The sequence below is a fragment of the Stegastes partitus genome, unplaced genomic scaffold, assembly GCF_000690725.1.
Source record: "Stegastes partitus isolate 25-593 unplaced genomic scaffold, Stegastes_partitus-1.0.2 Scaffold306, whole genome shotgun sequence".
NCBI classification, from domain to species: Eukaryota; Metazoa; Chordata; class Actinopteri; family Pomacentridae; genus Stegastes; species Stegastes partitus.
The window spans coordinates 87,983-100,252 of NW_007578037.1; the positions used below are offsets into that span (position 1 = coordinate 87,983).

The following is a 12,270-nucleotide window of genomic DNA, read 5'->3' on the forward strand; positions in this document are numbered from 1 at the left end:
AGTGAGGAATGGATGACAAGAGCCTCAGAATGTTTAAAGTTGGTGATATTGACTAAGAGGGACATGCAATGGGTGGGGGCCCACTGTATATACAACACTAAACCGGTATGGGGACACACGTAACTTGACTTCATGTCAGGACATTTCCATCTAAATAGAGGTGGCAATCAGGAACTTATACACAGTGCCAGCTCAATACAAAGGTGAAAGGATTGACCCTGACTTTATCTTACAAGTCTAATAAAGCCTTTTTGGTTGGTTTTAAACCAAAAGAATGATTTTGAGATTTTAAACCATCTATTTAATGCAAATTACGCGTGTAAAAACCTGCAGACTGCACACTCCAGTGACAATTCTTAGAAATGGATGATTGAAAGATGTAACCCTGAGAAGGAACAAGAGGCATTTGACACCTCCATCACTGCCCTGGCAACAAAAGCACAATTCATATAAAGGATATACAGCTGCTTTCGGCACTACGTCCCTTTATGAACACATAAGAAGCTAGAGTCATCTTTTAATTCACAGGTACTTCTGTAACCTGACACCTGAGAAGTTTACACAAGGCATTGTGGGAATGTTGGCTGTGATCTGCTGTAACGGAAGACGTGACATGGATCTGTTTGTATTACACACATGATTAAACGTCAGATGCTCAACTTGTGAAATGTTCCAAAGGAAACAAAAACAATGGTTTACTGTTTCAGAGCATTTGCGTCCCATTTGTCAACTCAGACAAACTAGAGTGAGGATGTATTACAAATAAAATGAACATGTTGGTTCCGTCCTGTAACCTGTGTCTTGGGTGTTGTATCCTTGACCAAGACACTTCACCCACTTTGCCTGGTGTGAATCATATGAATGAATTGTTTGAGGTGGTGGTCGGAGGGGCAGAATGGCAGCCACGCCTCTGTCAGTCTGGCCCAGGGCAGCTGTGGGTACAATAGTAGCTACCACCACCGGAATGAATGTGTGTGAATGAATGATTGACAGCGTAAAGCGTCTTGAGTGCCTAGAAAAGTGCTAATAAATCTGATGAATTATTCTTATTTTTATTATTAAAAGCCTGCATGAAAAATCCCTCTTGAATAAAAATACTTAACTATCATCAGCAAAATGTATTGAAAGTATTAAAATAAAAGTGCTGGTTTGCTTCCCTTGATTGACATATTATTGTATATGTCATCATTAGATTATTGACAGGGAAGCATCAGTGTGTCAGCAGCATGTTACTGATGTAGCTGCTGCAGGTTTAAACTATTTCATTACAGTTTTATATTCAGGGACAACAGATAAATCTGAGGGGCAAAGGGATGATTAATGGGAGAGAAAAGAAGAAAAAAATAACTTCTGATATGATTCCAGTTTTTGAATGTTTTCTCATCTTTGGTTTTTGGTGACACATTTGATTAATTAAACATTCATTCATGTTTTTAGTGAGATTATAGAAAGAAAAAAGCGAGTTGGTGGAACTGTTAACACCTCATCTGAAACGTGAGCATGACCACGCAGTTTTTCTGAATGATGTCAGAAGAGAAAACCACTGGCTTAATGTTTAACGAAGTGTTTACAAAGCTGTTAAATTATCAACTGGGTACAATCTTCATTTTTAAAAAAAGGAACAAAAGCTGTCAAATAAATGTAGGAATGCAGGAAAACTAAGAAAATTTCCCTCAGAAGTGTGGAGCCGTTGAGGTTTGAATAAAAATAATCACGTAAAATACTCAAAGTTGTACTCAACAACTATACTTTAGTAAACATACTTAGATTCTTTCCGCAACTACATCTCATTTTCCCAAAACTTTTGATTTGAATCAATATTGATCGTGCTTTATATTGACGGGTGTGAGTTTACTGTGGAAATATTGACAGTCAAGAGTAAAGGCGATCACCGTTTCTTGCTGCGGGACTACATGTCTTTTTGTTACCTGGTAATGTTTAATGTAATTGCCCCTGTGTTTATACACATCACTCAGCTTATTGAACCTACACAACAGGTTTTGTGCCCTTCACCTCGTGTCCTCAGGCAGCGACATCCCTCGCCAACCCTCAGTAATGTATCAGCTGATCAAAAGCGTAACACCACACCCCTCATTTACCATAACAACAACAATGCCTTTAGAGTGAGAGAGCAATTACAAAGAATTGAGTATGTGACACAATGAGGAGTAGCCCTGTGATAGACTGGTGACCTGTCCAGGGCGTCCCCTGCCTTCACCCTGAGTCAGCTGGGATAGACTCCAGCCCCCTGCGACCCTAGTGAGGATGAAGCGGTGTATAGATGATGGATGGATGAACATAATGAGGACATCCAAGAGACAAAACACAGAGAAGGAATATTTGTCTGCAAAAAGGCTGAAAACAAGCACTCTGCCAGCAGTGTCGTGCACTATGTGAGGCAACATGACTAATTAGTTTGACCATTTAGCTCTGTATGATGAGTGCAAAGCCAGATCTGAATGCCATCCAAAGAAAAAACACAATTTTGGATGCCTTTGCTGGTGTTGCACCACACGACAGAGGTTCCAAACAGCTTTTTGTCAGCGTTTTTATCAAAATTATTTTAAATTTTGAATGTACATGCACTCCCCTACAACATCATCACTAGAGTTTTTCCAATCATGTAGTGAAAACTTGTATAATATATTGAAATACTGCAACGTCATTTTTCCCAGTATCATGGCGCCTAAGGTGCTGTATACACAACAGGAGCTGGGGACATCCAAAACAAATCAAAAGCAATAAATGCAGTGGCTTGTTTATTATTTGTTTGTTTGTTTTGTCACCAATCACGGCTAATGCTACAGAAATGTCCTATAAGCCCAAGAAGAATCAGGTCACACTGGTCCTGTCCATCCTGTCTGATCTACTTCTAAAACACTTACCAATTTAAATCTGGTTTAACTATGAGAGGCATCTATGTCTCTGGCACAAAACCCCGGGCCTGTCTGTGTGGATTCAATAGCACACACTTCTTTGTCTGCCAAGTCTCTGACAAAAGAAACCAAGAAGCTCACCGTCTCACTTTCACTGCAGCTGGATCTCGTTGGATTTGATGTAATCTGTCTGCCAAGATGAGTAATTCAAGCTGATGCTTAAAGCTACCGAGAAATAAAGAGGAGAAATGGTTACAAATATCAACAGAAGTGACTTTTTTAAGAGAAATGTAGCTCAAAGCTCTTCATCTGTGATTTCACTTCAATACTTCCACACGTTAATTTCATATTTATTGTCACAGTGAGTGGACACTTTAACGCCTGTGGCACCGCAGGAGCTCCGTAGTGTCTACAAAACAAGCAGGGAGACGTGACCAGGAGCTGCTGAGACTTGGAGGCGACAAATAAAAATCTGCAGGACAGACGGGAGGCCGATGTGGGTTTTAATTGAGCGAAGAGAATTTAACAAAAAGATGCAGTCGAGCTGTAAGACGAGAAATCAACTTGTAACCTCTTTATGTAGGTTTGTATCATGTGTCCACACAGAACCCACCACTGCCTTATGTGGGACTCAGTAACTTGGTTAACACCTCGATCTAGAAGACATTCTCACATGCAAATGCTCTTCTTTTCTTACTTAAATAAAACCTGGTGTCTTTTGTTGTGATTCGACTGCGCACAAAAAGTTTCGGAGCTGTTAAACTGATGACAAATTCTTGATCAGTAAGCGAATCCGCACCCTGCTCAGGCGTGGCTTTAAAGGACAATGATCATATAGCGTCAATGGAAGGCAGGCACTCCTTTGACCGATGAGTTAAAAAAAAAAAAAAAAACACCACCTTAAAATGATTCAAAGGCCACAATCAAAAAAGAGGAGAGCTGGCTGTTGGTATCATGGTTGTCGGTTAAGGCCGTAACCAAGAACCTGAATGTCCACACCTTCCCCATTTGTTGTGTATCAAATCTGCCACCTGACGCCCTGGATGGACGTGTCTGACAACGTGATCTCACTCGACAAAATGTCCACCAACTTCACCGAGCCCTGCAGGAAGAGCGGGGCAACACTTCACAAGCAGCATCCTCAACCTTATTAACTCTACGCATGGCAGATGTGGCTCCTGATGAGCCCGCTCTCCATCTGCCCATTTTCATTTTAAAATACAGTTTTGTACTCGGTTGTTTCATGACTTCCATTCTGACGATGCAATACTGTGTTGAAACATCAGATAATTATTTCCCTATGTTGAAAAGAATGGACATAATATAGTAAAATATGAGACATTAATTTTTTTTTTTTAATGTTCTAGAATTTGCCAGCACGTGCAGCGTTGCCAACTTGGTGACTTTCTGCTAAATCTGGTGACTTTTGAAATCCTCTTGGCGACTTTTTTTTGTTAAAAGCGACTAGCTACAAATCCGACAACTCTTTCTGGTGTGACTGGAGACTTTTCCGGGGGTTTGGAGACTCTGAAGTGAGCTCCTCCCCGTCCCAAAGCGCTCACAGGCGGTCAGGACTCTGGTCAGCAGGCCCAGACGCCATTTTGACTTTGCTGCAGGTGAATAATTTAAGTGTGGCTTTTTATTTCATAAATACGAGGAGGACTCAAATAGACACTGAGTATTTTATTTCAAAGTAACCTTCAATGCAGCCTCTTTTTTTTTCAGAGTTCAAAATGTTTCTGTTGCATGCAGTAATAAAATGTTTTCTTTTTAGCAGTTCTTTGATTTCATAAATGCAACACTATAGTTTTTTTCTTCTTTATACATAGCATAGAGGAAAATAGCGATATATGCAGTGCTATCTTCATTTTAGATGTTTTGTGGCTTCTGGTGTTTTCTTTTTTTTGCGGGAAATGGGTCCAAATGGCTCTTTGAGTGTTTAAGGTTGCCGACCCTTGAGCTAAAGGAAAATACAAGTTTAGGTATAAATCTGGGCTTTTTGATGTACAGATCAGACATAGTGAACACATTTTTACAGAAAGGACGACATTTATTATCAGATGACTGTTAGTAATGCTGTGTGCAATGTTTCTGTAAAAACATGTGCGTAAAATTGTACTCTAAGTTGAAGGCCCCAGCCTGAGAAACGTCCATGAGTGGCAATCATTTTCATCTTTCTAGTACAGATTCCTGCCACTAAGACATGACTATAAACAACTACAGTTGCTTTACAATAATACTCCTACAAAAAAAAAGAAGAATGACAGTAAGGAAAAAGTCTACACACTGACTATTTTCAGCTCTCAGGTTACAAATCTTATCTAAACATTAGTTAAAACACAAATAATTTTTTTTCCCCGTCAGCTGTGCGATTCATGACAAGCTCTTGCTGGATGTTAAATCTTCGTTTTGCTGGTGAGGTACAAGCATCGGTCCTGAGAGCAGCACCCAAATTAAAAGGACACAGTCTCAAGGTGCTCAGAGCAAAGAGGCAAAGGTCCTGCAGGAAAAAAGCAAAAGTAGGAGAATGAGTAAACCCACCAGTCGAGCAGTACTGTATGTGCTGCTGCATTGTTGAAAATGTCAGTGTGTTGTGACAGTAAAGACTCTTACTGAAAGAGGGACCCGGATAGCTCATCTACAAGGCCGCCTGGAAAAATACACAAATTAGGTTGATAAAAATCTGTCAACAAACGTGCACAGTAACAACGAGGAGTCACTCCCAGCGTTTACCTGGTGTGCAAATTGTGTCGCACAGTATGGGGCAAATGTAGCAGGATGAGCAGCTCTGCAGAAAAGACGAACGGGTTAACATGAGGAGGCTCTTGTCAACGTGAGACGTGCTTTATGTTCAGTATTTTTGCACAGTGCAGATGCTTACTTGGCAGCTCTCACAGTGATCCGACTCGTCTCCCTCCTCACAGGGACACTTGTCACAGTTCTTAGAGCAATGCTGAAAGAGGAGATGGCACACACAGCACAGTCTGACCGGTCATTCATCTACTAGCAGGGCGACTAAAGCAAGGCAAGACTTCCTGATAAACTTGTCAGAGGTGGTTATTACTCTACACAATGGTAGCTTTCCCTTTCAATTCTGGAAGAGCTACTTTTCACCCTATTCAGGCCTTTTGGTTTAGGTGACAGGTATTGTTTTTTTATTTTTAAAATATAAAAAGAGGGACATATGTCATGCATTTAGAACCAAAAATACGTCAACTTATCAGACAATGTATTTAACATAGTATAAAAGTCTATAATGAATACCAACAAATATTTTCCACGTATTCTTTCTTGGGGTCCCCAAAAGACCTTCTACGTACGGCAGCATGAAAGTCCTGAATAGGGTTAAATAAGCAGATCGCTCCAATGTGGTGATTTTACCTCACAGATGGTACAAACACCACACACAGATCCAGAGTGGAACTGCAGCGCTTCGGTCGCCGCCTCCTCCTCTTCAGCTGTGTCCTCGACTTCGGCCTCATCTAAAGTCAACAGAATCAATTAAGTGTCTTCACAGTTTCTGTATCGAGTTAAGTGATTTTTAAAAATCAACGCGAGCCTCAAAATTCAAGCATTTGTTGAGCTACAGCTTCTACTTAATGTAAATCTCCTCTTAGCTACATATAATGACAGATCGTTAGTGTCAGAATGTGACACAAAACTGTAATTGCTGTCTGAACATTCTAGGTATCTGGTAATATTAATCACAGGTTGTGTCAGGTAAGCCTGGCACACATACAATCGGTGATGATGTAACACTCGCTTTCGTTTTGCTTTCTATTTCAAACAATGAACTTGCGCAACTAGAGGCCTTCTGTTGACATCTAGTCCGGGAATGACACATTTACTGATGCTTTTGGAAGTTCAAATGCTATTTTTATTTGCTCATGGAATATATTTTGTTGTCCTTTCATGCCTTTATTTAATACAGATAGTGGAGAGACACGTGAATGTCGGGGAAGACGGAAGGGAAACGGCATCCTGGGACTAAACCAGGAAGTTGCTGCTCGGACCATTTACACCCATCAGATTGGCCCTTATCTTGGAATATTTTGACAAGAAATATGAAACCAAGTCGAGTGTTTGTGTTCTCTTGTTTGTTGCGGTCTCTGCCATCCTTTACCCTCACCCTAGCCGCTCGAGGCAGTAAGCCGTCCTCCCTGAGCCTGGTTCTCTGGGGTTCCTCTCCAGCGTCACCAACATGCTGCTGGTTCTCCATTTACAGTTTTGTAGGAGGTTAACCTTAATTATATAATCTGAATGAGATGTGAAGATTTGTTTGATTGTATAATATTGTAGGTGGGAAATTTGTCTAATAATATAGCAGGGCCTTAACACCAATAAGGCTCCACTGTGACAGTCAGCTGACAGGCAAGAAACATGGAGGCAGTGTATGAGGGAGGGACTGTGCACCATGAACATTGAACTCCTGGCTGTTTCCCTTCGTCCTTTTTGCCTGCTGGGAATTCCTCCAGCTATTTTTTATTTTTTTTTATCCTGGTCTACATCCACCCTAAAGCGAAGGCAGCTGCACCTTCAGACCACATCAGGACTGTGCTTAACAGACTGAAACTCATGTCCCCTGACTCTCCAAACTTTGTACCATGTAATATAATGTGATATTTATGATGTGGTTTATTGGGGTTTTTTTTGTTTGTTTGTTTTGTTGATGTCTTTATATTAAATATTCAGTGAGCTTTTGAATTATCCCTACGGGATAAGTGAAGTTATTTGAATTGAATTGCATTGAACTGAACTGGGGCTGCAAGGTGGATCAGTGGTTAGCACTGTTGCCTCACAAGCAGGTCGCTGGTTCGCATCCCGGTGAGGACACCCAGGATCTCTCTGCGTGGAGTTTGCATGTTCTCCCCGTGCAGCGTGGGTTGGCTCCAGGTTCTCTGGCTTCCTCCCACAAGGTCCAAAAACATGTTGAGGTTAATCAGTGATTCTAAATTGTCTGTAGGTGTGAATGTGAGTGTGCTTGGTTGTCTGTCTCTAAGTGTAGCCCTGTGATAGACTGGTGACCTGTCCAGGGTGTCCCCTGCCTTCACCCTGAGTCAGCTGGGATAGACTCCAGCCCCCCTGTGACCTTAATGAGGTTTAAGCGGTGTATAGATAATGGATGGATGGATTAATTACCCTTAGTATTTAAATTCGTTAGGCAAGTCTTTTTTCTCCCCTGCTATAGCTCACCTGGTTGAGCTGGCATCCTATGTGTAGGGCTATAGTCCCAATGTGGAGGTCATGAATTCAAATCCCGCTCATGACCCTTTCCCTACGACCTGTCCAGGGTGTCCCCTGCCTTCGCCCTAAGTCAGCTGGGATAGGCTCCAGCCCCCCAGCGACCCTAGTGAGGATTAAGCGGTGTATAGAAAACGGATGGAAGTCTTTTTTCTCCACTGGACAGCACTTCGGCTCGACCACTGTTAATTTAAATCTGGTATATAAAAATGTTGAGATGACTATTCACGATGGTCTGGGTATCCTGCTTTTGCCTGACAAAGTACTTTCTTAGTCTCGGTCCTATTTACTCTTACTTTCATTCGTTAGCTTTGCCTGGACTATGTTTGAGTGAATATCTTTTCTGTATGAATCTGTTTGTGCTGCTCGTCAGTAATGGAACACACCAACCAAAAGGGTTGAATATGTGAAATTCACTGGTCAGGAACTTTCTCTCAGCAGTCTGTTACAAGTGATTCAGCTGTGAGCGCTAAGTGCTGAGGTGGAGACACTTGTCTTGTTTGGCAGCTGATGGCGTTTACAGAGAAGGCTGGACAAGAAACATGAAAGGTCCAAGTGACCCACAAACTGTCAGTCTGCTGCTCCACATAAACACGTTTTTGACTGCCCAGGTGATTTTTATTGGCCGAGGCCTATTGTAATCGTCAGTACATTAAATACTGACTCTGTGATTGTTTTTTTATTAAATAACTTTCTTTTGAACCCACATGTGAGTTTTTAATATTAATTCTGCCTAAGTGTATTTCTGTTTATCAGGATCAGTTTTAGAGTGTCAGAAGCCACACTGGCTCAACAAAAGGCATGAATGGTTTCTATACTGCCGGTTGCCAGCTACCCCACAGATAAGCCCGTCTATTTTAGGACTGATATGTATGACAGTGTTCCTAAAGTAGCTGCAGTGAGTCGAACAATGTCAGAGGGCTCCTGTGGAGTCACGATTCACTCCAAGGACCCAGAAAAATAACCGTTTGTTACACTTTATATGAAATGACTTCATATTTCAGTGTCTTCTCAACCCATCAAAATGTCTTAAAAACTGTTCAAATACCAAAATAATACAAAAGTAGCTGTACCATCCTCTTCCTCAGAGTCGTCCTCAGCTTCCTCCTCCTCAGCATCGCCGGCCTCCTCTCCTTCAGAGGCTTCCTCCTCTTCCTCCTCACTCTCAGCTGTGGCCTCCTCATCATCATCATCATCCTCTGCTTCATCATCACCATCTTCCTCCTCCTCGGCTTCATCATCATCATCACCATCGTCCTCTGCTTCTTCATCATCATCATCATCATCATCACCATCCTCCTCCTCCTCCTCAGCAACATCGTCATCATCATCATCACCATCCTCCTCCTCTGCTTCTTCATCATCATCATCATCATCATCACCATCCTCCTCCTCCTCTGCTTCATTATCATCATCAGACTCCTCTTCCCCTTCTTCATCATCATCATCAGCCTCCTCCTCTGCTTCTTCATCATCATCATCAGCCTCCTCTTCCTCATCTTCCTCTGCTGCCTCCTCCTCATCGTCAGCCTCATCATCATCAGCCTCCTCCTCCCCTTCTTCCTCTTCTTCCTCAGCTGCCTCTTCTTCTTCTTCTTCTTCTTCTTCTTCTTCCTCTGCAGCTTCCTCTTCCTCATCCCCTTCTTCCTCCTCCTCTGCCTCCTCAGCATCCTCTTCCTCCTCCGCTGCATCCTCTTCCTCCTCCTCCTCCTCCTCTTCGCCTGCCTCTTCTTCCCCATCATCGTCCTCCTCTGCTACTTCTTCCTCAGCGTCATCACCTCCCTCAGCAGCTTCGCCCTCTTCGGCCACGACCTCCTCAACATCTCTGACGTGGAGGTCCTCCTCCGCTTCAGCCACGTCCTGGGCGCTCACCACCCCAGAGAGTGGGAGCTGTGACGGACACAGGAGCACCAGCAGGAGCCCCACCATCCAGCCTTTCACCGGTGCCATGTCGGAGGACTTGTACAGCTCCTTCTGAACCACAAATCCACACTGGAAGAGTGTCTCTGTATATCTGTCCGCCTAAAACCAAAACAGCTGATGAGTTTTCAGCAAATTAAAAACCCAGAAAATCCCCAGAAAAAAAGGTGACAAAGCAGCAGTTGGTTCAGGGATACTGCTCAGGTCTTTGATCCAGGCTGCAGAGAGAGAGAGACGGTCAGAGGAGAGCGGCGTGCCAGCCTTGTGCTTGGAACACAGAAGACACAGTGGGAATGCAGCTGTGTGTGCGGTGTGGTTGTGTGGCTGCATGGACATGAGTGACAGAGGCACATGTCCGGGTAAGAATGCTCCTGATGCCCTTAACACAGTGTATTGGAGAGGTGGGTGTGTGGTGGACGGGGAGGGACGGAGGGGGCTCTGGACTGCAGGAGGGAGGGGAGAAGAGAGGTCAAAGAACATATGGAAATGAGAGGGAGGAGAAAGTTAGGCGGATTAATTCATTCGTTTCAACACAATACAACATTTGCTGTCTAGACCTGATCTTTATCGATGGGTACATGTAGGCTTTACACGTCTCTAGAACAGCAAACCTGTCTTTTTAGTCTGACTTCCAACAGATTTCTTATTCATTTAAACATTTTTGTCACTTTATCTACCTTCTATCACTGCACATTTATTGTTATTGTCTTATTTCGCTAGTTTAAATTTATACATGCATGTGTTTCTGTCAATCACACTTTCTTTGTGCAGCACTTTTCATAGGAACAAACAAAAACTTCACACAATTAGAATAAACATATTGTTTTATGTATAAAAGATCCAATAAAAACAGGAACAAAAGAAACTATTGTATCATAAATAAATCTCAAATTTCATGAATTTTCAACAAGGAAAGTATTTTTCAGATATTCTGGTGTCTTCTAGTTTTAGGTCAGTGTGACACATGAAATGTTCCCGATGTCGTGTGAACCGCTCAAACCAGAAACCATCCAGTGAAAGCCTGGTTACAGAAAAATTTTAAAAAAAATAGTAAACCAAATAAAAGTAAATCTTTAAACTTTATAGTTGTTTCCACTCACTTAAGTTCCTTTGATTAACCGTTTATTCTCCGGCCACTGAAATTATTGGAGCTGTGTTCTGGAGCATCGACTGGAATCACAGTTGAAACTCACACATGAAGCTCCACCGTACAGATAAATGCTATTTGAAAAGAAAAAAAAACTGGGGGTAAACATTTCACAAAATGTTACGACCAGCTTTCAATCAGTGACGATTAATACTCCCTTTAATGGTGCTTGATAAAATGATCACAGGGTTAAAGCAACAGCTCTCAGAGTATCAACAGCGAACCTGCCAGGCCTGAAGCAGACGAGAACATGTCAGGATGATGTATGGAGTGGATGTAAATAGACGGAAATGGAGAGGATGGTGGTGTGCACATGTGCTGACATTCCAAAGTTGACACTTTAAGAACATAATGTTTTGTTTTGTTTTGTTTTCCTCAAAAGTTTTTGCCGAAGGGACCATTAAGAGACAGAAAGGAGATTTAAATTCAGCAGGCCTGCACTGCTGTTTGAAATGCTCAGCTACATGGCATTTACAGCCATCGAAGGCAGAAAGTGATGACACTGCCTCTCAGTGTGAGCTGCTGCTGCAATTGACAGGTGGCCCAGCTAACTATTTACAGTAAAGGCTCCTTCAATAGCTTGCTTCACTATGTGACCTTCAATAGAGCCCCGGCACAGTGAAACTGAGCACCAGGCACCGCTCACACTATCCGTAACACTTCCCTCTGCAGTGTATCAAACTATCCGGCTCCCATGTTTCATACACAATTAACATGAACCTAATTTAACACCGAACACTAAAGTTTCTTTGATGTAGTGTTACCTCAGTGCTGTCATTCACAGACATGTGTTGCTCTAAAGTTACTTCATCGTGTTTTCCCCTTAGCGCTCTTTAATGTCTTTTCTTTCCGTAAGTGAAAAGATTTTAAAGGAAGTTCCTGAAACAAATGACGCCCGATAAGGTTAAAATAACATCATTCAAGGAAATATTCGCTTTCTTGATAAGCTTTAGCTGAAAAAATACACTGTATAAAAAGAATTCCATTAGAAAACAAACTAAAAATCTAGCAACAAGGGTGCCAGAGCACTGTATCACACTGTAAAAAATATGACCAAAAAATATACGTTTTACTGATTTAAAGTGC

General features: G+C 42.1%; 1 protein-coding gene across 3 annotated transcripts; it reads right to left on the reverse strand.

The window, feature by feature from the left end:
• Window positions 1-4,905: 4,905 nt before the first annotated feature.
• Window positions 4,906-10,315, reverse strand: LOC103358353 (acidic leucine-rich nuclear phosphoprotein 32-related protein-like). Of its 3 annotated transcripts, XM_008283279.1 has the most exons (5): window positions 9,234-10,315; window positions 6,258-6,299; window positions 5,758-5,829; window positions 5,610-5,664; window positions 5,486-5,526 (listed from the first exon to the last, which is right to left on the reverse strand). In XM_008283279.1, the coding sequence occupies exons 1-5, from the start codon at window positions 10,065-10,067 to the stop codon at window positions 5,486-5,488; spliced, it is 1,044 nt and encodes a 347-aa protein (XP_008281501.1). In that variant the 5' UTR covers window positions 10,068-10,315. The 3 variants fall into 3 exon arrangements, 1 of the variants encoding a protein (XP_008281501.1); XR_520249.1 differs by lacking the exons at window positions 5,758-5,829; window positions 6,258-6,299; window positions 9,234-10,315 and adding an exon at window positions 4,906-5,376 and having other exon boundaries at window positions 5,490-5,526; XR_520250.1 differs by lacking the exons at window positions 5,486-5,526; window positions 5,610-5,664 and having other exon boundaries at window positions 6,258-6,358; window positions 9,191-9,278.
• Window positions 10,316-12,270: the final 1,955 nt, after the last annotated feature.